Below are 25,571 nucleotides of genomic sequence, written 5' to 3'. Positions count from 1 at the left end.
TGGTTCTCGCGCCCGCCCTCGATCCGATTTCCGGGGAAAGATTTGATTTGCTTTCGTTACGATTCCATTTCCCTTTTTGGAGCGATTCGTGCGGCTCAAGGATGCGGGTGGGAGTAGGTGCAGGGAGGCCCCGCCCCGGGATTCTTGGCTGGGTCTGGTGGAAAGCCCCTCGTTCGAACATTCCGCCCGGGGTTTTAGGGGTCGTGGTGTAGGAGTGGATATGTGATGTTGATTACCTTGCCAATCTTTGGCTTCTGCGCGCGTGTGAGACAGATTTTATTATATCTTCCATTTGAAGAGATTGCTTCTAGTGGCCTAGTGGGAGAGAGCTTTTAGACCAGCAAAGGGAAACTCGGCCCCGGTTTCTACTTTAGTAGCAGACCATTTTCGGGGGGCTACTAAGATCTTTTACGCGGTGCTGATTTGGGGCGAGGAATAAATGTTTGAGGTCTCAACTGAACAATGGTGGTCCATGAAAGAAAGCTTCTGATTTTTCCTTTATTGTCTAGCACTTACCCATGCAATCTGTGGCCAATATTTTCGGACAATGATCTGTGCAAGTTACTTGGGCGAGTTCCCAAGTATCTGAACAAACTCTCAGATTTGAGCTGATATGCTTTCATCCTTTTGTGTCCGTGGTAGGAAGTTGGAACAGGTGGTATGAAAAAGACTGGGTTTCCCCTCCCCTCGTATTTGTCTTTGAGATGCCTCGTGCTCTTCAGGCCTCACTGATGTTGTTTAGAATATGCTGATTTTGATATGGCCGTGTCACGAACCATTAGATGCCAGCTTAGTGTGTTGGAATCTTTGACTTGATTCATTGTCATACTACATGTTTTGTTTGCTCCTAGTTATTCTTATCCAGTATCACCTAAACACTGCTTTGTTTTTGCTGTTGTAATCTTGTAGCCTTGTGGCTTCCTGTACCATTGCGGCACTTGGGGCTTGATTGTTCCTGTTGCCTTGTAGAACTGGTGGCGGCAGGCCAGCTAATACTTGCTCGATTGCTCCTAGTCGCTTGCTTTTGGCCTCATGAGCTTGACATTTTATATTTGCTTTATCTCAATATATGCAGATCCTTACCTCAACACTGATGCCGGGACTATGTCCCCGTTCGAACACGGTGAAGTGTTTGTGTTAGATGATGGTGGTGAGGTACTGTCATAGGACCAAGTCCAAGTGGGACAATGGCTAGGGAATGTTTGTTCACCTCATCAAGTATTGTCTTGTGCATCTTGCAGGTGGACTTGGATCTTGGGAATTATGAGAGGTTTCTTGATATTAAACTCACCCGGGACAATAATATAACTACTGGAAAGATCTACCAGGTAAGCTAATTATTTTCTCATTCTAAAACTTTATCTATATGGCTTTCGGGTCTGCAATCAGGAACAGTGCGTATTTAAAGCCCCACCCTCATTTCTTGGGCATCCAAACATTCAACAATTGTGAAACGTTTCAGTCGATGTTGACGTTGATATACTTGTACCATAGGAAGGAAAAGGATGTATTTGTTGTGTTATGTCACTAGAGTGTAGAGTACATAAGAATGAAGAGAATTTATAGTACTCCCTCGGTTCACAAATATAAGATGTTCTAGTAACTTTTTTCTGAATTGGTGTTCTAGTAACTTTTTTCTGAATTGGATGTATACAGACACGGTTTAGTGTGTTTCTTCACTTATTTCAGTCCGTATGTAGTCCATATTGAAATATCCAAAACATCTTATATTTGTGAATGGAGGGAGTGCTATTTAACAACAAGGATATATACGGGTACTAACATGTATAATATGTGTCATCGTGAATACAGTTTTTTTTTGGAGAGCTTTCGCCTTTTGGCTTTTATTCATTAAGCAAAAGCTTCTCCGGTTGAATAATCTCAGTCAGAAAGCCAGGGATAACAGAGTAATTTATTACAACATCTGAAGCTAAAGCTTCTCGTGCCAAGCTGTTCTGAAATTTTTTATTTGCTTTTTTTTGGTTCATGACAGTCTGTTATTGACAAGGAGAGGAAAGGGGAATACTTGGGAAAGACTGTGCAGGTGAGGACCACATTATGCACACCATTTTTTTCCTGGTAACTACTGTATGTATGTTTCTTCAAGTGCTTATCATTAAACCAATCAATCATCAAGGTTGTGCCACACATTACAAATACCATACAAGACTGGATCGAGCGTGTTGCTATGATACCGGTGGATGGCATGGACGGACCAGCTGATGTCTGTGTGATCGAACTGGGTGGAACAATTGGTGGGCATGAGATAATTAGTTATTTTATTTGTTTATTTATGTTGATTAGCTGATGTCTGTAGCTTGATTATGTTGTCACTACTGCTACAGGTGATATTGAATCTATGCCATTTATTGAAGCTTTGGGTCAATTCTCGTATCGTGTTGGTGAGGAACTTACAATTTATATTAATACATAAAAAACTGTACTGTCTTTCCTGGGCTAGGGGAAACTTATCTTCTTTTGGATATTATTTTGGTTGCCAGGACCTGGCAACTTCTGTTTGGTGCATGTCAGTCTCGTTCCAGTTCTGAATGTTGTTGGTGAACAGGTAGCCAAATTCCCTGGTTTATTGTTTTATGATCTACTCCCTCTGTAAACCTTTATAAGACGTTTTAAATCACTAAATGACCTAAAACGTCTTATAAAAGTTTACAGAGGTAGTACATCTTAATATGTGAAAAAAATCATTTTAATGTCACTGCCTAATATTTGTCATTTTTTTATTTACTTTTATAGAAAACCAAGCCGACTCAACACAGTGTGCGTGGTTTAAGGGGACTTGGCCTCACCCCAAATATTTTAGCTTGTCGCAGTACAAAGGTTAGTTAGCCCTTATTTACTTTGATGTTGTATGTTACTTATATTTGTTTGTATTCTTAATCTCATTTTTCGCACTTGTATTTGACAGGAACTGGAAGAAAATGTCAAAGAGAAACTCTCCCAGTTCTGCCATGTGCCGGTAATTGAACTGTAAATGTTATTGTTAGTGATTGCTTCATATTCTTGGTAGCTAATTTCCCCTGATAGCTCATGAACAAATTTGTTCTGTAGGCAACAAACATTGTCACTCTGTATGATGTTTCCAATATTTGGCGTATTCCTTTGTTGCTACGGGTATAGCACATCTCATCCTCTGTAGTAATTCATTTTTGGTTCCTCAACATTTCTGTGTAGTGCTGAATCGTATTTTGTCCCATAGGACCAAAAGGCGCATGAAGCTATTCTTAAAGTTCTGAACCTTGAAAGGTTTGCCTATACATATCTAGTCAGTGCGTTTTTGTTCAAGCTGTAGTGTGTCGGTGCAATAAATATTTATGTGTACACATTTGCAGCTTTCCTCGTGAGCCAAAGTTGGATGAATGGGTTGCAAGAGCTACTATGTTTGACACCCTTCAGGATACTGTTAGTTTTTCCCACTTTGATTGTTGGCTGTTGCCCTCAACTCTTTTTATTCTTATTAGTTCCAAGTGACTAATGGCTTCATTTCAGGTACGCATTGCTATGGTTGGGAAGTACACTGGTCTATCTGATTCCTATCTCTCTGTGTTGAAAGTGAGTTTGATTTGCACAGCTATACTAGTCTTTTATGCCTTCTAAATGATTGCTAGTGTCTAACAGTTGAATCCGATGCAATTGCACAATTGCAGGCTCTCTTGCATGCTTCAGTTTATTGCCACAGAAAGCTTGTTGTTGATTGGGTTGCTTCTACAGATCTTGAGGACTCTACCAAAATTGAGGTTTGGCAGTCTCCTATTGTTCTGTCTGCTCGATCTGGGCTGTTTTCTTTTCTTACACGACCTTTTTTTTCTTAGGCACCTGATGCTTACAAAGCAGCTTGGAATTTATTGAAGGTGAGGACTTTTCACCACCGAAAATGTTTTACACTCGAAGTTGAATGGTGCCACGTGTATGATTTGTGTAAAATTTTAATTTCCATCATGATTATCTAATGGTCTTTCATTTCAGAGTGCTGATGGCATTTTAGTACCTGGTGGCTTTGGAGATAGAGGTGTTCAAGGAAAAATTCTGGCTGCTAAGTATGCCCGTGAAAATAATGTACCATATCTTGGTATATGTCTTGGAATGCAGATGGCTGTTGTAGAGTTTGCTAGGAATGTCATGAATCTCTCTGATGCAAACAGTACTGAATTTGATCGCAATGCCAAGGCCCCATGTGTTATTTTTATGCCTGAGGTTTGTGAAATTCATAACTTGTGTTATTAATGATCGCGCTGGTTGCCATAAAAATTAATGGTAACAAAGCAACTTTTTGTCAGTCCCATGCATACCTCGGAGTTAGATTTCTATTCATTTTTGTTTTAGGGTTCCAAAACACATATGGGTGGCACAATGCGCCTAGGATCGAGGAGGACATTCTTCAAGGTTGCTGGTTGCAAGTCAGCTAAATTGTGAGTATAATCATTTCCTTAAGCCTAGGTGTCATTTTATCAGCATTCTCCTTACATAATCATGGGCTTTCTCACTTTTTTTAGGTATGGCAATGTGGATTATGTTGATGAGAGGCACCGGCACAGATATGAGGTCTGGCTTTAATAATTTTGCGTTCATAGCTGCGATGAGGATATGAGTACATTAAGTTCTTGCCTGTTCACAGGGGTCTGTAACATGTTCATCTTCACAGGTGAATCCTGATATGGTGCCAGAGTTTGAAAATGCTGGACTTAAGTTTGTTGGCAAAGATGAGAGTGACAGGAGAATGGAGGTTTGACTAAAACCACGACTTGCTCGCTTGGAAATCTTTCAATTCAGAAAAATTCACGCCTTGATCAAGTTGCTATTTTTCTAGATAATCGAGATACCCAATCACCAGTATTTCGTTGGCGCACAGTTTCATCCTGAATTCAAGTCAAGACCTGCGAAACCTTCTCCACTATTTGTTGGTAAGCTGTTTGCTGTCTGTTCACCTGTTGAGAAACACTTACTTCATCATGCTACGAAATGGAAACAGGTGTTTAAAAACCATATGTTAATCCTCGTTTGTATTTTAGGGCTAACCGCCGCCTCATCTGGGCAATTGGACAAGGTGCTACAAAGCTGCTCCAATGGCCATGTGCTTCCTGCCAAACATCAGTTCAGCAATGGTCCATACACGCTGGCTGCACACCAAAATGCAAACGGGCATGCGAAGAAGCTTGCCAATGGTCTAGCGAATGGAACATACCATCCCAATGGGAATGGTGTCCATGCGTAGCTAGCTCAAGGATGCTCTCACCCTTTTTACATTTTTTGCAGTTGTTGCATCAGTTTTGTCGTGGTTGGCTAAGCTACCATGGTCGCTCGAGGAAGAAAAAGTTCTGTACTCGATGCGGACTGTCTGCAGGGGATTGTGCTCGTTCGGTGGTTTTTAATGAAAGAACCGAGCTGGATCTGCGTGCGAGTGGTTTGCTTCTTCTCTACTAATTTCTGTAACAAGACAACAGAAGTGGGTAAGAAGAGTTTCTGTGCTGTATATCTGAAAAAGGAAAGGCTGGACGTTGTATTTGTTTCGAGAGCTGGTGTTGAGATGTAAGCGAATTTGGGTGTTCAGCACTTTGTATTTGGACGCAGTTTTGTGCTTTTTGCACAAATAACTTGATATGATGTATCTGACTGCTTTGACTGCTTTGTTATAGTGCCTTGCATGATTTTAAGCCTATAAGAAAAATTTATTAGTAACATATAAAATAATAAATTAGTTTCATTGCGTTAATCATATGATATATTTTTGTTAATCATACGATATATTTTTGTGCCGTATAGATTTGACGTCGATATCAACAATTTTTTTCAATCTATATTTCACCAAATATCGAGAAGTTTGACTTCAGATGGTTAAATTATTTGGATTCTTGGATTGGTTTGGAATGAAGGAAGTACTAGTAGATTCTGGGAGTGATGTATCATGTGTCGAGAAGTTTAGCAGTGATGTTTTGTACTCCCTCTGTAAAGAAATATAAAAGCGTTAAGATCACTAGTCTGTAGGGATTAGGAGTGTTTGGTTGTGGTTATGTCCAGTTGGATTTGAGATAGTAGTGTTTCGTACCGTTCGTCTGTCAGGATTGAGTGTTTAACTCAGGTCATGAGGTGCAAATGGTTCCAGATTTTTGGGGTGATTTGTGTGTTTGGTTGGGGTACTAACAGAGCGAGTTGGTTTCTTAGGGAATGTTTGACCTAGGTGTTCGCACACGAACACTTAACTGTGTACTCTTGACATCAGGGATGGTGCACCACGGCTCACGTCGAACAAGACCCATCCGAAAGTGCAGTGCGCAAGCAATTCAGCGGCCGCTTTTGTAGACCCGAAGCTCCGCTCGCCCAGAAGAAACTCGTTTGGACGTACGATGACTATGATCTGCCTTAGGTTGATCTGACCGTCCTTAGGGCCTCGTGGATCTCTGCTCTTCAATTTTGAAGAACGACGAAAAACGAGAAGCAAGATACAAGGGAGAGGGATAAAAAGTAGGAGAATATGAAAAAGTCGTAGATTGATTTGTTCGATTGTGTGTTGCTCAATCGGCCATCACCTTCAACATATATAAGAGGCGGTTGAACTTCCCGTACAAAAGGACTTCAAATTTCTCAACTTCCTAACTTAACCGAACTCGGATTTAGGTATGCCTGAGACAACAATTCTGTTTTTGGTTTTTACAGGCCATATACTATGTCGGATGAAGACGTTCCCAAAAGAAAATTCAACCGTTTCGACGATACAAACAACTTCCATGTTGAACACCTTTTCATCTGAGGCCATCTAGATGTCTTTACGGGTCCATCTTCAACTTCCGGTCGGGTTTAACTGACGTAGTTGGATTTAGAGTTCCATGTCACCTCCCTCGGATTTTGGGACCTAAAATTTTATGATCTTGGATTGCACATGACCTCGGATTGCTCAACGGGATTTTCCAGCTTGATCTTGTTTTGCCTCCATAGGTCACATACGACCTCGGATCGAAATGATTTATATATCAGAATCAATCGGCTCGATGAGATGAAGACATTTTATGTAGAGAACTCTTTCATCTGAGGTCATCTTGAAGGGGTAATTGATCGAACAGTACTCCAGAACCCTAAATCTCAATACTTCGAACTCAGTTTCGGCCCCTGAGATGAGGTCGGATGGCAATGACCTAAACATAAAAGTTGTTTGCTTCGACGATATGGAACATTTTCATGTTGAAAACATTTTCATTTGAAGCCATCTTAACTACGGTTTTGCCATGCCAAAGTTTGATGTCAACATATGCCCTCCTGTTTTTCGGCAGAGCTTGCATGCCGAAAAAGTAACTTGCACCGGCTTAGTCCTAAGGATGATGTCAACACTCCATCAACCATTTTACATATTCTTAGGGTGATAAGTATACATCGACCATCTATACTCTTAGGTATGATGACAGATGCCCATGACATAATCACATGTGTCTGGCCAGACGATGACGGATGCTGTCATGCCAAGAGGGCCCTAAGAATATCTCTCCATCGCCGGAGGAGTAAATCCCACTCTCGAGTTATCTAGTCCCTTGCCAAACTTTTCAATGAACCTGTAAGTTGTCGTTATGATCGCCGTGTTATAGGTGATGTTTGAGCAACCACAAAGTCCATCATACGGTAAGAAGTGACTAAGATACTCTCATGGTCTAAGGAACTAAATCAACGTTAACTCTCCGTGTTATAACATTTGACTTCTGATGATATTATCTCAAAGTATAACAAACAAGTTTGGGTCGATTCAATATGATCATTCTTCTAACATCATATTCTCAAAGTTGTTTTAGGACCATCATTACACTTAAGGATATCCTAGAGTATACAGCAAAAAACTACCACATTACAGGCTATGTCTACAAAAAACTATCACTTTTTTTAATCTTTCAAAAAACTACCACAAATTTGATTTGTTGTTTCAAAAAACCCAAATTATCATGTGATTTAGAATTAATTCAAATTATGACAGGTCGGCCCCACTCCTAAGCAAACCATTTGTTGTCTGTTTGTTTGACCGTTATCTTACAAGTGAGGCCCACATGTAAGCCATCTCTTCTTCCTCTCATCTCCTCTCTTCTCCTCTTTCTCTCCTTACCTTCTTCTTTCTCTCCCGAGGCAGCCGGCGCCGCCACGGCTGAGCAGAACCAAGACCGAAGCAGCCATGCCTGACACCACCTTCCCTTCGGGGAACTTCTCCTCCGCGCCGCGAGCCACCGCGTGGCCGCCACCTCCCGCCGCTGACGCAGATGAGGCTGCGTGCGGCCGGTGGTGCACCGGCTGCCGCCATTGCGTGAAGCTCTGTGACGCCGAGCTAGACGAAGACGACCCGTCGCCGTTGTTGACATTAGCATTACCCCCGTGTACCACCTGCTTCTGACGATGCCATTGCATCGGTGACGGCACCGCCGAAGCCACAGCTGCCTCCACCAGCGCCGGCGACGCGAACGCGTCATCGCAGGGTGTGGCTGACCCACCACCGCCTCCCTTCACTCTACCATTCCCCGCCGCACCATTGTCACCTACTGCTGCTGCCCCACCATGGTCAGCCATGAACAACGGAAGAGCGGGGGGAGCAGGAGTCACCGCGTGCAGCAGCAGAGTAGCGGCTCCGCCGTGTGCAGCGGCCGGAATGCCCTCGAGCTCCGCGTCCAAAGCAAGGCCGGACAATGTGCATAGGGTCCCTTCCTCGGCTCCGGCGATGAGCTCGCCGGTGGGGACCCGATTGCTTTTTATACTTTTTTGCAGGGACCCGATTGCTTTACAGGGACCTGATTGCTTTTATTTTTTCTATAGGGACCTGAATGCACTTCAAAAATATGTGGGGCCCACCTGTCTTAACCTGTTAATGGTCAACCTAACGGTCAAAGATAACGATCAACCTGACGAGTGGACCCAAGCTGTCAAAATTTCGCTTAAAACTTAATGGTTCAGTCACTTGGGTTTTTTTGGAACAACAAACCAAATTTGTGGTAGTTTTTTGAAAGATTAAAAAAGTGGTAGTTTTTTGTAGACATAGCCCGTAATGTGGTAGTTTTTTTTTGCTATATACTCAATATCCTAAGATCCAGAAAACATGATCACCAACAACACTTGAGCTAGTCTTAGAGGCGAGACTAGGAATCATATTTTACTATTTATTATTCCACACGTGCATATGTGTTTTTCACTGAATCGCACATTCCAGGATCATAGCAGTTATAGCATAGAATATAAACTCTTAATTATGAACATGAAAAATATAATGATACAATATTATTGCGTCTTTGGCATATTTCCAACCCAAGTAAGGAGTAGCGCAACACGAACAACAATAAGAAAATCAACAGTAAGGGAACAAAACTACCCAAGGCCTTTCTCCTTTCCCCCTCTCGCCCCACCTCCTTTCTCATTGAGAGTCGCCACAAGCCAAGGCCTGACTCCGGCCCCTCTCCTCTCTAACGGCGTTGCCGTCGGAGATGGTAAGGGAAAGAGTGGGGGTAGATCTTGTACGGAGCAAATTTAGGTTTGATGTACATGGTGACAGAAGGGAATTTCTTTCCTTTCTTCTTGTCATCATGGAGACAGAAGGGAACTTGGAATGAGATTTGTACATGGCTCGGGCTACTGATGCATGCTCTTGTTGGATCTATCATTCCAGTGAGCTAGATGTGCCTTGTTCTGGTGGAGGGCCTCCAGACTGCTAGCAGTTGCTAATCCCATTGCGATGATGAGAAGGTAGGGCTGGTTACAAAGGACTCTGAATGCAGCAGATGGGGTTCAAGAGCTTAAACGATAGTGGATTTGGAGGAGCTTCGACACCCTTCATGGAATATGGTTGGCTTATTCTGACGAGTCATTACATTTTTTGGTCGAAAGCCAACCTATTTCATTTCTTCTGGCCAAGATGCTAGAGGTTGGCAGTGCTGCTTCAGGATGGTGTCCTTGTTCGAAATATGCCCTAGCTAGAGGCAATATTATTGTATTATTATATTTCCATAGTCATAGTTAAGTGTTTACATTTCATGCTATAACTGCTATGATCCTGGAATATGCGATTTAGAGGAAACCTCATATGCACATGTGAAATGATAAATGGATAAAATAAAGACTCCTAGTCTCCCCTCCACGACTAGCTCAAGTGTTATTGATGATCACGTTTTTCGAATCTTAGGATATCATCAAGTGTAACGATAGTCCTAAAAGAACATTGAGATTATGGCGTTGGAAGAATGATCATATTAAATCGACCCAAACTTGCTTGTTATGAATTGAGATAATATTGTCTGTAATCAATTCTAATGACACATAGTGTTAATATGTGATTTTGCTCCTTAGACCATGAGAGTATCGTAGTCACTTTTTACTGTATGATGGCCTTTGGGGTTGCTCAAACGTCACCGGTAACACGATGATCATAACGACAACTTAGAGATTCATCGGAAAGTTTGACAAGGGACTAGATAGCTCGAGAGTGGATTTGCTCCTCTGGCGATGGAGAGATATTCTTAAGGCCCTCTCGGTGTGACAACATCCATCATCGTCTAGCTAGACACAGGTGACTACGTCATAGGGATTTCGAAACACAATAACGAGAAAGAATAACAAAACCGGTAATGAGGATTTTAGTATAGTGAGCATGGTGATGACTCAGGAGATACCAATGCATCCCAGGTTTTGTGAAGTATCATGAAGCAAAGGAAACATCACATGATAACAAAGGCTCACTCGAATATCATTCATGTGCTCATAAGGATTGATATGGACGTCCGCGGTTCTGCTGTCGGTTATTGAACGAACGGTTTCGTTCATGTTTATGTGTTACCAAATCTATGGGGCCATAAGCTTAAGGCAACCATGATCTGCTAAGTGTTGGTAGGATGAGAGTAATGATAATATATTTGTGGAATTGTTTCATTAATATACAGAATAGTTCCTAGAGGATTCGAAAGCATTTCAGGCTCACCGGAAGGGTTTTGAAGAGTATCGGGTAATATAGGTGGAAAATGTTTCTGAGGATGTTAAATTATATATATAATGGTCTGAAAGTATTTAGAACAATTTTATATTTAAATTAATATCAACGGGCCTTAAAAGGTCAAGAGGTGGAAGGCAACTTGGGCCACGAAGGCCCAAGTGGGGGAGGCGCCACCTTCCCTAAGGAAGGAGGCCGAATTGGGGAAGGGAAGGAGTCAGACTCCTCTTACCCCTAGATGGCGCACCAAGGGGGACTCCTTCCCCTTGGTGGCAACCCTCCCTCTCCCCTCCAACCTATATATACATGAGGATTTTTGCTCTTTTGATATACAAGTCTCGGAGCCTCCTCTAGTTCTAGTTCTAGCTGGTCCTAATTGACTAATTAGAGCTAGCTAATCCTCTTGTCCTCATAATTAGAAACCCATTATGGTTCTAATCTCCTCCCTCTAAGTCTCCGGCGACGATTAATTCTGGACGGTGAAGCGCTGCCGGATCGTGAAGACAGGTCGTGCTTTCGATCTTCGATTCAAGGGACTGTTCGTGGGCGGTACAAGGGGTCGTTCATCGAAGGTTTGAGGGACTCCAAATACGATCTACACTGACACGTTCTTCTTCCGCTGCAAATCGGTGACAGTAATGATCATGATCCCAACCCGTTATGCATCTTCGTATTGATCTTGGGTGATCATAGGTGCAATTTTTTGTTTTCTATTACGTTTCCTGTTGGGGATATGACTATCAGATATGACCCGCCCAGGAGGGGCCGGGTCAACCACAATGGCGGTTCATCTAAATGAAGCCCAACAGTATACAAGATGACGGTTCACAGTTAGGCTTATAAGAGGCCCAGGCCCAGAGGCGGCTTAAGGCCCGTAAGTATAAACCACCATGTATGTGTAGACTTGTAATGTAAGGCATGTAAGATACGTCACCGAGCCGGAAACGTTGTATAAGTCGGTCGGGACTCTGTAGGCCGCAGGGCATCAACCCATGTATATATGGGGACGACCCAGTGGTGGTTTAGGGCAAGAAACATCAAATCGAGAGCCAGGAAAAGTGTGTTTGCTCCCTGGTAATCGAAACCCTAGCAATTCCACCTCAACTGGAGTAGGCCTTTACCTTCACCGCAAGGGGCCGAACCAATATAAACTCTCCTTTGTCCTTTGTCCCGTTTAACCCCTTTAAGCTAACCTCGTCGCAATGGCTCCACAACTAAGTCCTTCCATGAGGACATCTGCCGTACACTTCCATGACAGTTGGCGCCCACCGTGGGGCCAACGCATGGTGGTTTTGAGTTCTTGAAGGGCAGCTTCGAAGGGCTCAAGGGATACGCTGTGGGCCGGATGACCAAGAGTCGTCGCGACAACCTCTACATCGACGATGCAGGCTGGGGCCCCGAGGCCGGCTCAATTGAGTACGGGTACCGGGTCCCCTTCGACGGAATCCACGTCTTCATTGGTAAGATTGGCGAGCCGGGCCCTGAGCCGGACATCTACACCGACATCATCAAGACGGCTCAGCGTGCACGACCCGCCCGGGCTCAGCCCGCCGTAAAGCATGTCTTCGTTGGATTCACCCATGGGGATGAGTTGGAAGGCTCTGTCTCCGGCAGTGAGACGGAAATCCGCTCTGATGATGAGTCCACGGGTGAGACCAATTCAATGTATCAGCTGCAAGATGGAAGGCTTGGGGGCTGTTCCGATGGTGATAGTATTCCGGACCCCCGTGAGCCGCCGAACAGGGTGGCGATCTTCATGGCTGGCACATAGCCGGTTCTTGGCTCAACAGCCGCGGCGGCTATGACTTCTAGTGCAGCTGCGGTTACGGAAGCCCGGGCTGGCGGTTCATCTGGTCCGTCGGCTCAAGTCTTAACATATCTATTGGATGCTCTGGTGACTCTGATGGAGGTTGAGGTAACCCAGAAGGTAGAAGTGGCTAAATTACGTGATGGAATGGCACAAGCTAAAGCAGACTTAGCGGCAGAGAACGCTAGGATGGCTGCAGAACAAGCCATTTTGGACGCCCAAGCACAGCGGATTTAGGAAGATTCATATCGGCTTAGGGTAGATCAGAACGCTTCACATGAAGTCTTGAGGAGGAAGCACCGGAGTCGTTTTCCCTTGGTTTACGAGTCGAGGGATCTCTTCAACACCCTTGGAGCTGGGGCCAGTAACCCGCCGGTGGTGAATCGGATAGTTGAACCGCCAGGCCAGCCGCATATAAAAAACACTCCACCTTAGCGTGTGGTGACTTACCACCAGGTCATTACTCCACCCCCTGGACAACATGATTGCTGCAGCCACCCGATTGGCGGCTCTACCCATCGAGGGTGAAACTCCAGCAGTGGTTGAAACACGAAGGGCCAGAGAGCTTCTTCAAACAGCTCTAGTGCAGCAGCAGGCTTACTCTTATAGTCATGATCGGATTGATGCGACCCCTCGCCCAAGCCGGAGCTATAGCAGGCACATTGACTCGCCAACAGTCTCAAGTACTGAATGGCGCCATAACCAACCTCACGGACAAGACCTGGCACATAATGGAGTCAATGCATAGGATCTGGTGGACCAGGCCAGAGCACGTCGGGAGGCTGAGCTGGTGGCTCAATTGGCGGCTCATCAACACACGCTGGTTTACCCGATAGCTTCAATTGAGGCAGGGGTAACTTCAAAGGCCTTCGGTGTGCCGTGTCTAACGGCTGCTCTACGAAACGAGCGCCTGCCTAAGGACTTCAAAGGCCCTCATAAGGTACCTAATTATACAGCCGATCAACCCCCTGAGGTGTGGGTGGAAAGTTATGAGATGGCCATGAGATGCTGGATGTTAGCGAGGTTGCATACGCTAAGTACTTCACCATGATGTTGGAGGGGACGGCTCGTACCTGGTTGAAGGGGCTGCCGGCTAATTCCATCGGGTCATGGGCGGAGCTGAAGGCCCGGTTTACACAGAATTTCAAAGACACGTGCAAGCAGCCTATGTTGATTGTGGATATGGTTTCTTGCATTTAGGCTGAGGGCGAGCCAACGATGAGCTGGGTGTGCCGGGTCTCAACCATCATACATTCTTCAGATAACACCAACGTTGGCTTGGCGGTTTTGATGTTGGAGAAAAATTGCCAGTTCATTCCACTCAAGCAGAAGCTTGGGCGGCTCAAGCATCATTGCAACGACATGGGGGAGCTGATGGCGACTCTTGTTAAATATGCCGACTCTGATGGTACCAAGGACCCCGACTCAGAGGACAAAAGATCAGGAAAGGGAAAGAGGAGTAACAGCATGAAGGGATAACAATACAACTCTACCAATCAAGGCAGCAATGATAAGCGCAAAGCTGATGACTTTGTGGCCAACACAGGTGCACGCAATGATAACCAGCACCGTAGGGGACATACGGGGCCGCCGGCTCCGAGGACATGATTCGACCTTGAGGCAATGTTAAATCAGCCGTGCCCAAAACACGGAACGAATCGTAAGCCGGCTACTCATTCATGGAGGGATTGCAGCATAATGAGAAGCTTTCGGGAATACATCTAGCGCCACCATGGCCCAAATGGCAGATCAGGGTCCGGCTCCCACGGTCCGGGTCATGGTGGCGGCGGTTCAAGTTTCGGGTTTCAAGGTCACGGTAACCAGGGTGGTTACAATTAGCAGAATAATCAGGGGAATCAACAGCAGCAGCAGTCCGGTTATCAGAGCAATCCAAAGCAATTGAATAGTGGGCAGTACCACGTTTTCACCACTAGTTTGTGTAAACGGGATTAGAAGCTTCACAAGAGAGCTGTGAACGCTGTTGAGCCAGCGGTCCCACGTTATCTACGATGGTCAGAACAACCTATTGTATGGAGTCGAGAGGATCATCCATCCCGGATCGATAATCCGGGTCATCTGGCTTTGGTGGTGGCACCTCAGGTTGGGGGTTATAAGTTTACCAAGGTGCTCATGGATGGAGGTAGCAGCATTAACATACTGTATTATGAGACCTTCCGATGCATGGGACTGACAAATAAGAATCTCAAGCCGTTAAACACTGTCTTCCATGGTGTCGTGCCGGGTAAGTTAGCCTACCCAGTGGGGAAGATACCGTTAGAAGTTGCCTTTGGAGATGAGCACGATTCTAGGTCTGAGACGTTAACCTTCGAAGTGGTCAAGATCAAAAGCCCTTATCATGCTCTGTTTGGGCGACCGGCTTATGCTAAGTTCATGGCGAGGCCCTGCTATGTTTACTTGCAGCTTAAAATGCCGGGTTATAAAGGCACCATCACAGTGCATGGGAGTCGCAAGGTGGCCTTGGAATGTGAGGAAGGTGATGCGGCTTATGCTGAATCAGTTTGTGCCACAAAGGAGCTAAAATTTTACAAGGACAATGTTGACCCGGCAGACATGACGTCCTTGAAGAAACCAACCACAGAGCATGATCCTTCATTAAAGTTTAAATCGGTGGATGATACTAAGATGGTTGACTTTGTCCCTGGCGAATCATCTAAATAGTTCAGCATCAGCGCTAATATGGATCTGAAATAGGAAAGCACGCTCATCGAGTTCATCCTTGAGAACCGGGACATCTTTGCATGGAAGCCTTCGGACATGCCAGGTGTACCGAGTGAACTTGCTGAGCACACTCTTAATATTGATCTGAAGTTTAAACCGGTCAAGCAATTTCTTCTCCGGTTTAACAAGGAGATGTGGAAGGCCATTGGTGAGGAAGTGGCCCGGCTTTTGGCGGCTGGGTTTATCATTGAAGTTTTTCATCCCGAGTGGTTGGCTAATCCGGTGCTATTACTCAAAAAGAACGGCACTTGGCGAATGTGTGTGGATTACATGGACTTAAACAAGGCTTGTCCGGCTGATCTATTTGCTCTCCCTTATATTGATCAAATCATTGATGCTATGGCGGGTTGTGAGCGTTTGAGTTTTTTGGATGCTTATTCTGGTTATCATCAGATCAAGATGGCAGTTAAGGACCAGGAGAAGACGGCCTTCATTACTCCATTTGGAGCCTTCTGCTATGTGTCTATGCCTTTTGGGCTCAAGAGTGCCCAGGCGACTTATTAGTGGTGTGTGCAAAATTGCCTTCACAATCAGATTGGGCGCAACGTTCATTCTTATGTAGATGACATTGTGGTGAAGTCAAGAGAGAAGGAGACCCTGATTGATGTTTTGAAAGAGACGTTTGACAATCTCCGGGTCTACAAGATGATGCTCAACCCGGCTAAGTGCGTCTTTGGTGTGCCAGCTAGCAAGCTCTTGGGTTTCCTGGTTTCTAACAGAGGCATTGAAGCTAACCCGGAGAAGATCAAAGCCATTACTTCATTGGCTAAGCCGGCGTGTGTTAATGATGTTCAGCGTCTGGCGGGTCGTATTGCGGCTCTGAGCCGGTTCATAAGCCGGCTGGGTGAGAAGGCTATTCCTCTTTATCAGATGATGAAGAAGACAGATCACTATGTTTGGAGTGATGCTGCTAATTAAGCATTTGAGGATTTGAAGAAACAGCTGGCTGAGCCGCCCGTGCTTGCTGCCCCTATTGATAAAGAGCCTCTGTTGTTATACGTGGCTGCTAATAGCTGGGCTATCAGTGTAGCCATTGTGATGGAAAGAAAGGAGGCAGGCAAGGAGTACCCGGTCCAACGGCCAGTTTATTACATCAGTGAGGTGCTTATCGAGTCCAAACAGAGGTACCCACACTGGCAGAAGCTTGTTTATGGGGTGTTCATGGCAAGCCGGAAGCTTAAGCAATATTTTCAAGGACATCCTATCATTCTGGTTAGTTTTACTCCATTGGAGATATCATCCAAAACAGGGAAGCCACAAGCCGGGTTGCTAAGTGGGCCATTGAGCTGGGGCCTCACGATTTAAAATATGTGCCTCGAACAACCATCAAATCCCAAGCACTTGTGGATTTCATCAATGACTGGACAGAGTTACAGGCACCTGAGGAAAAGCTGGATAACACATATTGGACTATTCACTTTGATGGATCCAGACAGTTGGAGGGCTCGGGGGCTGGAGTCATCTTGACTTCCCCACGAGGTGACAAATTTTCCTATGTTCTCCAGCTAATGTTCCCCTGTACTAGCAACACTGTTCAAGATATCTTCCGATATTCTGATAAATCGGCCGATTTATCGCTTACCGTTGTCTGACCAATAAGATAAATCGACCGATAAATCAGCCGATATGGCGATAAATTGGCCGATATGCCGACAAACTGGCCGATTTACCCCTTATCATGGGTCGACCGATAAGTTCCCGATAAGCGATATCCCCAACATTGACTAGCAATGCAGTTGAGTATGAGGCCTTACTCCATGGCCTTCGGATGGCTAAGGAGATGAACTTAAGTCAGGTGAGGTGCTTTGGCGATTCAGATCTGGTGGCTCAACAAGTTTCTGGTACTTGGGATTCTAAAGATCCGCTCATGGCGACTTACCGCCGAGAGGTTGATGCCATTGCGGGTCATTTCAAGGGCTATCAAGTTGATCATGTTGATCGCAGGAAGAATGAGGCAGCTGATACTTTAAGCCGGCTAGGGTCTCAGCATAAGCCGGTGCCACCTAACATGTTCCTGGACATTTTTCTTAATCCTTCTGCCAAATTGCCTACAGAGGAGGACCTTGCTATTCCTGACCCGGAAGCACAATTGGTGGCGGCTCTCCATGCTATTCCTGATTGGACGGTTCCGTATTTGGCTTACATGACCCGGGGTGAGTTGCCAGAGGATGAGGTCTTGGCCAGACAGATAACCCGGCGGTCTAAGTCCATGACGATTGTCAATGGGGAGTTGCACCATCACAGTGTTATAGGGGCGTTCAACGTTGTGTCTCTCCTGAAGAAGGCTGTGAGTATGAGAGATCCACGAAGGAGACTATGGTCATCATGCCTGCTCTAAATCTTTGGTAGCCAAGGCTTTCCGTCATGAGTTTTATTGGTTAACGGCTCACACTGATGCTGAGGATTTGGTAAGCAGATGTGAAGGCTGTCAGAAATTTGCACGACGAGCTCATGTGCCGGCACAAGAATTGAGGATGATTCCAATTACCTGGCCATTTGCAACTTGGGGGCTTGACATGGTTGGGCCTTTTAAAAGGTCCAAAGATAAGAAAACCCACCTCTTGGTGGCGGTTGATAAGTTCACTAAGTGGATTGAAGCAGAGCCGGTTAGTAAATGTGATGCGGCAATGATGGTTCAATTCATGAACAAGGTGATCTTCCATTTCGGCTTTCCGCAAAACATCATAACAGATAATGGCACTAATCTTTCTAAAGGTGCTATGGAAGAATTTTGTCAAGGGGAGCATATCCGGCTTGGCGTTTCCTCTGTAGCTCACCCTCAGTCCAATGGTCAAGCAGAACGAGCAAATCAGGAGATTCTACGAGGTATCAAGCCCCGGCTTATGGTTGCTTTACAAAGAACGCCGGGTTGTTGGGTGGAGGAATTACCCTCCGTGTTATGGAGCATCAACACGACCCCCAACAGATCTACGATTACACACCCTTTTTCATGGTTTATGGGGCAGAGGCGGTTCTCCCTAGTGACATCCATCACGACTCACCTAGGGTGGCAGTTTATGTTGAAGTTGATAATGAAAAGGCGCGTCAAGACACACTTGACTTATTGGATGAAGAGCGTGATCTTGCGGCGGCCCGTTCGGCAATTTACCAGCATGACTTACGGTGTTATCACAGCCGCTGGGTCAAAACCAAAACCTTTCAAGAGGGCGACTTAGTGCTCTGGCTCACCCAAGACCAGACAGATATGCACAAATTATCACCACCTTGGGAAGGACCTTTTGTGGTCAGCAAGAACTTACATAATGGGTCATACTACCTTATCGATGTTTGAGACAACAAGGACTCACGCACATCGGAGGAGGAGACCCGTCAACCGTGGAACATTGCTCATCTTCAGCCCTACTATACTTGAGCCTCCGGCTCTCATGATGTACATAGTTATTTGATGTATACATTATAAGCAGTATAATAAAGCCGACATCCCTGACAATTTAGGGCCTCTGTCGTTTCACTTTTTCAAAGCCGAGTCTTTATCATCATTTAACAGGTTCGACGCCCACAACTTCAAAGACCAAAGAGAGTTGGATGCACAGCACAACTCAAACATAGGTCCTTGATGATCATTTGGGGGCTTCCTGCTCATCGAGCATAGCTGTCGGTACCCTCTTGATCAATGCAATGCCAAAGTTCATATGATCTTTGGGGGCTTCCTACTCATCGAGCATAGCTGTCGGTACCCTCTTAATCGGCGCAATGCCAAAGTTCATGTAATCACTTGGGGGCTTCCCGCTCATTGAGCATAGCTGTCGGCACCCTCTTGATCGGCTCAAGGCCAAAAGTTTATATGTGGTCACTTGGGGGCTTCCTGTTCAAGCATAGGTGTATTCACCAAAGAGAACATAGCTGTCGGTACCCTTTTGATCGGCTCAACGCCACACTTGTAAGTATGTCACTTGGGGGCTTCCTGTTCAAACATAGGCGTATTCGACCAAAGAGAACATAGAGTTACTACCCTCTTGACCAGGTTTGTTCAAACATAGCCGTATTCGACCGAAGAGAACAAACTCTGACCGGGTCGTCCTACCTGTACACCAGCTGCTTCAACTCCATCAGGTCATCCTAATTGACCCGCCGAACTCTTAACGATCAGTCTTTACGGCATATTCGACCAAGATTTGAGCTCGATTAAGGTTCGAAGGACGGCTTGTCATGCGAGAGCACGGTTTAGAGAGTCAGATGGATCCAGGCTTCATAAGCCGCCTTCCTTGGAACTTGGATAAATCGGCCCATGATACTGTTACTCTGTCCCCGCGTACTCCTTATAAGTCTTTGAGCAAGACCAGACTTATTCCAGGGTTCAAATGTCGATTGGGCACACTGTGAGTCAGGATCACGGCAGCACGAACAATCCAGTGGCTCGGGCTAGTTTCATTAAAGAAGACACTTTAGTTTGGCAGTCTACAAAAGCCTCGAATTTCTTTTGATTTCTTATTCATATTTGAGTTTTTTTGCTATCTTCCAGTTTTTTATAAGTCGGTCCCAGCTGCCCTGTTTATGGCCCATATTGGAAGCACACTTTGGGTTAATACAACCCGTCAAGAGGACAAACTCTAAATCACCAAAGAGTGATGAATACTATGGTTGGAGTTATAGTTCTAACACCTCTAAATTACACGGAGCTGATAAGCCGGCAGTTTAAGTATATACCACAAGTATGTTGTTTTACTTAGCAATTATCAGACCGGCTCTGGTTATGGACTATTCGTCCCCAGCGGCTTTAATTGGGTATCATGACCCGCCAGGCGGTAAGCCGCTAGGGCCTTTGTGTTTTCTTTCTGTACATGATAATAATGATCATTCAAATCTGCCCAAATCAAAGACTATCATACCCATAGTGGTTTTTTAAACCGGTGGATCAGCAGTATTACACAAAACAGAAACGTGCATGATGGCATGACAAAGACAAGTTTTAACTATCCTATTACATGGCTCCATGAGCCAAAATGAGGTCAAGTGTTTTATCAAAGATTAAGTCTCTAAACCGCCCGGCGGTTCAATCTTCTTGGCCTTGCCGATGGGGGGCCTCCGGTTCATCCCTCGCGGGTTCTTCGTCCTCCTCCGCCGTCTGGAAGTTTGGTTTGGACTAGTCAAAGCCGCACAAGGCATAGAATTCAGCTTTGTCATCAACAAGATTGGACGGGTCAATTTCAGGGGCGAAGGTGTGCTTACGAATTGGAGGAATCAGATCCATCACTTTATATGCTGGGGTAGACATCTTCTGATTATCCACATCGTAAGCCGGCTGATATTTGGAAAGATTGGTCTCTTCAGCGATGACCGTTGCATGAGGATGAATCTCTTTGACACAGGCGACAAAGTCTTGCTGGTCGAAAGAGGTTCCATCTTCCTTTAAGCTAGGATACCCACTGGCCACATCTGTCGGGTCTAATTCCGGTACCCATGCTTTGGCACGGCTCAAGGCTGTTATAGCTCCGGCTCTCACACAAGACCATTTGATTTCTTGGAGTCTAGTGGGAAAGATGGACAATTTCTTCAACACATCACTTAACAGGTTTGGTCCTTGATTCGTTGGGGAGATAGTAGCAAGAGTCTGCTGAGCTCCGGTGTACAATTGTTCAACAAGGGTATAAACCGCCTTGAGCTTAACAGGTATATCCTGATGAAGATTGCTACTCCTCGGGCCTGAGGAAAATATAGATCGGTTAAATGGTGACTTACATTATGGCGACAAGTACTCACTTTGGATGAATAACAAGGCGACTCACTGAAGATAGCATAAACCATCTGAGACACACGTTGTTTTAAGCCGGAGAGCTAAGTGGTCACCTCCTGAAGAGTTGCTTCTGCTTTCTCGGCCCACTGCGTTAAAGTGGTCCTTTCTTCAACCCAAGTCATTTTCTCCGCTTTAAAGCTGGTCTTCAACTTTTCTGATTCAGTCACACTAAACTAGAATTTCGACTCAGCCTTCCGGGTTTCATTTTCTTGAGTCGCTAGTCGGGTCTTGGCACTTGGGGGCTAATGCATATTGCTCGTATCTTAGTAATGATGAACCGGATGTGCTGTAACCAGTCTCAGCCGATCCATGGGGGCTATGCAGTTAAGCTCTATTCTTTTACACAATGATCAATAGGACCGGCTCATTCATACTGATTAAATCGGCCCTTGGGGACTATGAATGAAAATTTGTGCTACTTTAGCATCAGGTTTAGTTTTAAACCGGACTTGGAGGGAGTCTAGGACAGAAGGTTATGATTCTTCTAAGTCTACATATTATTCATTTTTATCATAATCCGAAGACTTGGGGGCTAGCAGGATATACATAACGTATGTAAGCCAGATGACATACCTCATACTTCTGGTGCATCTGTTTCACCATTTCAATTTCCAAATCACGGCTGGAGTGTACTTGATTGAGATAACCAGACAATACTTCACTACTGCTCAATTGAGCATAGTGGGAGACATCAAATCTCACTTTCCGTCTGTCCATGACTTCTTGCTTGGCAAAATGTCTGGCTAACACAGTTGGGTTCCCCGGTTCAGTACAACCAGTGCCAGTGATCAGAATGTCATCAGCATAAGTCTCTGGCGGGTTAAGTGAGCTGGACGGTTCAGTAGTTGAAGGGTCAATGTTGGTTTGATCAACAGACAACTCAGGCATTCCAGTTTGAGTGTTGGAAGCAGGATCTTCTGGTTGTTGTTCAGAGGCTTCTGGTGCAGAAGCTTGCTGGTCCGGTTCAGCAACTTTAGGGTCTTCGGCCGGTTTTGTCACCTTCTCCTTCTTGTTGGGCTTTGCTTGACCACTAAAAGAATTCAGACAAGTCAGCATAATGATGAGGATATTAAAGTACAGGAGAAAGGTATTTGTTCTTACCCATGGGCAGTCTTGAAAGCCGCCAGCTGGGTCTGAGATGAATCGCCAGAGGAAGAACGAGAAATTTCCTACAAGATTGAATCAAAGGAATTGAGTGGCTGGTGAAAGAGACCCGCCAGTAAATAAAAGAGTTAAGGTTAAAAAGAACCTCATTTTGGCATTTTCGAGGAGTGTTTGGTAAACCAGAGGATAATTTTTCACCTCCACTGATCCGGGTCTGGCGGCGATTCTCGTGTTGTTGTCGTTTCAAAAGAAAATGAGGATCTAAATAAGCCAAGGGGTGTGAAAACCTTACTTTCCGGGTTACTCGCTGAAGTTTCTGTCTTGGCAAAGGGTCCGAGTCGGAGGAAATAATAGTTACCTCTTCTTCAACTGCTTGGCTGGCTCCCGTGTCATCCTGGTAATAGTTAGTGTCAATAAGATGGTTGAAAAACAAGCCAAGAGAGTCAAGGGCCACCTCCGACTCAGAGGTGTCATCCAGCTTAAGCAGATCAGAGGCGCTTTATTTCTTCTTAGGTTTCTTGCTGGTCTTTCTGGCGGCTTTTGCGGCAGCCCTAGTCTTTTTGGCGGCTTCGTAATCATATTTTGCCTTCCAGAAGTCAGACTTAGCCTGCGGAAGAGTAACATACTTGAGCTCACATAATATTTGGACGAAGCGATAAAGTAAGGGAAATCAAGAGACTTACATCTGGCGGTGGGTTAAGCTTGCAGAAAGGGTTCAGACCCACTTTGCTGCAGCCTTTGAATTTTCCATTTATAAGGCTTGTTGCCATTTCAACAATGCCCTCTTCAGACAGACGCAGAGATCTATGGCGTAATGGATCATCTTTTTCTCTGGTATAGGTACACATCAAGCCGGATCAGCGGCTTAAGGGTATGATCCGCCACGAGACCCAGCATCAGACTCAATCCACTCCGGTTAAACCATTTCCTAGCAAGGCTTGGACCTTTCTGATAGCAGGGGCGAGTTTCTTATGTTCGGCGGTGATAAGTTTCTTAGGGAGTTGATGTTTTGGGTCAAGACGTTTAGCACGATAACCCGGTAAGTGATTTTCATCAGCCGGCGAGATATCTTTACAATAGAACCACGTCTGATTCCAGTCCTTGGGGTGACTTGGTAGAGCCGCTTGAGGGAAGATGGCGTCTCTTCTGCGTTGAATTGAGATCCCATCAAGTTCCAAGCTGGGCTCGTTTGTGAACTCATTTTGGCGGTTCAGATAGAAGAATTCCCTGAAAAGCTCGACACTAGGCTCTTCTTGAAGGTATAGTTCACAAAAAACTTGAAAGTTACAGATGTTTGACACGGAGTTTGGTCCAATGTCTTAAGGATGGAGTTTGAAGAAGTGCAGAACATCTCGAAAAAACTTAGAGCCGGGCGGTGAAAAGCCCCGGTTCATATGATCAGTGAATACAGTGACTTCACCATCCTTTGGCAGAGGTCTCTCTTCGCTTGGGTCAGGAGCGCGGTAATGCATGTCACTCTTCTCTGGTAGATATCCAACCTTGACAAAATCTTTTAAGGTACCCTCAGTAACGATGGAAGGAACCCAGTTACATGTGGTAACTCTCTTTAGCGGTGTTGTGAAAGAAGGACAACCTAAAAGAAGGGAATAATTTGCCGGTTCAAGTCAGTTGGTGAAATCACAAGTTAACAGTTGCAGTGTACATTCAGAATGGCGGCTTAAGCGAGGGCTAATGATATATGAAGTAACGGTAAGCCGGTAAAGTAAGCCGCCATGACTAAGATATTCAAGATCTAACAAGAGCAAAATTTGCTAAGGTGTTGGGACAAACAGGTTCCACAAGTTAAAGCTATAAATTCGAATATGCAACTATTCAGAAAAAGGAAATAAATTTTGAACCTATAGAGGCGGCAGCAGAAAAGTGGAGGTACCCCAGAGGAGATCTGTCGTGATGAGGATGTGTTCTAATATCAAGAACGGGTGCTAAAAATGCTACCGCACAGGACCTATGTTATTTTCAGATCAAACTACGCAATCAAGAAAGGAGAAAAGGAAGGATGGTGATGAACACCGATGAACAGCGAAATCCTAAGAACAGATCTATGAGGGGAAAAGGGGAACACTTACTGACGTTAACGGACAGCGGAGGAGCACCGCGCCGTTTCTGGTCAGTTCAGAGTGATGCGGCGGCCGGAGTTGATGAAGAGGACGAAGGTCGATGGTGGCGGAGCTCGTGCGGGCTGGTACGTCGCGAGGAGGAAGAAGACAAAAAGGAGAAGAGAGGAGAATGAGAAAGGGGCGGTTTGACCCTATTTATAAGGAAAGGAGTAACAGGCAGGCGCGAAAAATGAGGAGGCAAATGATGATTATCCAATTAATTGAACGCCTCGATTTTTGGAAGGTCATTAAAGATAAAAGATCCGTTAAAGTTGATGTCGTGGCGGGTTTCCAAAATTTCTAGAGATGACGTCATGGCGGGTTACAATGTTTCACATCAGAGGAAGAAGGATTTTTTCTAAGTGTTGAAGATTGACATGAACAAGTTCAAATCAACCTGGGGCCTAATGTTGGGGATATGACTATCAGATATGACCCGCCCAGGATGGGCCGGGTCAACCACAATGGCGGTTCATCTAAATGAAGCCCAAGAGTATACAAGATGGTGGTTCATAGTTAGGCTTATAAGAGGCCCAGGCCCAGAGGCGGCTTAAGGCCCGTAAGTATAAACCGCCATGTTGTTGGGTTTCGTAGTAATTTCAAAAATTTTCCTATGCGCACGCAAGATCATGGTGATGCATAGCAATGAGAGGGGAGAGTATGATCTACGTACCCTTGTAGATCGACAACTGAAGTGTTTGGTTGATGTAGTCGTACGTCTCCACGGCCCGACCGATCAAGCACCGAAACTACGGCACCTCCGAGTTCTAGCACACGTTCAGCTCGATGATGATCCCCGGACTCCGATCCAGCAAAGTGTCAGGGAAGAGTTCCGTCAGCACGATGGTGTGGTGATGATCTTGATGTACTACCGTCGCAGGGCTTCGCCTAAGCACCGCTACAATATTATCGAGGACTATGGTGGAAGGGGGCACCGCACACGGCTAAGAATATGATCACGTGGATCAACTTCTGTCTCTAGGGGTGCCCCTGCCTCCGTATATAAAGGTTCAAGGGAGGGGGGCCGGCCGGCCAAGGTGTGGCGCGCCAGGAGGAGTCCTACTCCTTCTGGGAGTAGGACTCCCCCCTTTCCTAGTT

At 45.3% G+C, this 25,571-nt stretch overlaps 1 protein-coding gene across 1 annotated transcript in view; it reads left to right on the top strand.

Moving 5' to 3' along the window:
- The window catches only part of LOC119268392 (CTP synthase-like), a 6,066-nt gene extending 418 nt beyond the window's left edge, over window positions 1-5,648 (top strand). Inside the window, exons 2-21 of the mRNA XM_037550010.1 lie at window positions 1,076-1,155; window positions 1,242-1,328; window positions 1,994-2,044; window positions 2,138-2,255; window positions 2,346-2,402; window positions 2,502-2,566; window positions 2,755-2,838; window positions 2,927-2,977; window positions 3,070-3,132; window positions 3,218-3,264; window positions 3,351-3,420; window positions 3,508-3,570; window positions 3,666-3,755; window positions 3,831-3,869; window positions 3,985-4,212; window positions 4,342-4,427; window positions 4,512-4,560; window positions 4,661-4,741; window positions 4,826-4,919; window positions 5,028-5,648. Of these exons, the coding sequence (XP_037405907.1) occupies window positions 1,076-1,155; window positions 1,242-1,328; window positions 1,994-2,044; window positions 2,138-2,255; window positions 2,346-2,402; window positions 2,502-2,566; window positions 2,755-2,838; window positions 2,927-2,977; window positions 3,070-3,132; window positions 3,218-3,264; window positions 3,351-3,420; window positions 3,508-3,570; window positions 3,666-3,755; window positions 3,831-3,869; window positions 3,985-4,212; window positions 4,342-4,427; window positions 4,512-4,560; window positions 4,661-4,741; window positions 4,826-4,919; window positions 5,028-5,230 (1,706 nt within the window). The 3' untranslated portion in view covers window positions 5,231-5,648. The remainder of the gene's footprint in view (window positions 1-1,075; window positions 1,156-1,241; window positions 1,329-1,993; window positions 2,045-2,137; window positions 2,256-2,345; window positions 2,403-2,501; window positions 2,567-2,754; window positions 2,839-2,926; window positions 2,978-3,069; window positions 3,133-3,217; window positions 3,265-3,350; window positions 3,421-3,507; window positions 3,571-3,665; window positions 3,756-3,830; window positions 3,870-3,984; window positions 4,213-4,341; window positions 4,428-4,511; window positions 4,561-4,660; window positions 4,742-4,825; window positions 4,920-5,027) is intronic.
- Window positions 5,649-25,571: the final 19,923 nt, after the last annotated feature.

The sequence above is a fragment of the Triticum dicoccoides genome, chromosome 3A, assembly GCF_002162155.2.
Source record: "Triticum dicoccoides isolate Atlit2015 ecotype Zavitan chromosome 3A, WEW_v2.0, whole genome shotgun sequence".
Classification (NCBI taxonomy): domain Eukaryota; kingdom Viridiplantae; phylum Streptophyta; class Magnoliopsida; order Poales; family Poaceae; genus Triticum; species Triticum dicoccoides.
This window is presented reverse-complemented; position numbering and strand designations above follow the sequence as displayed.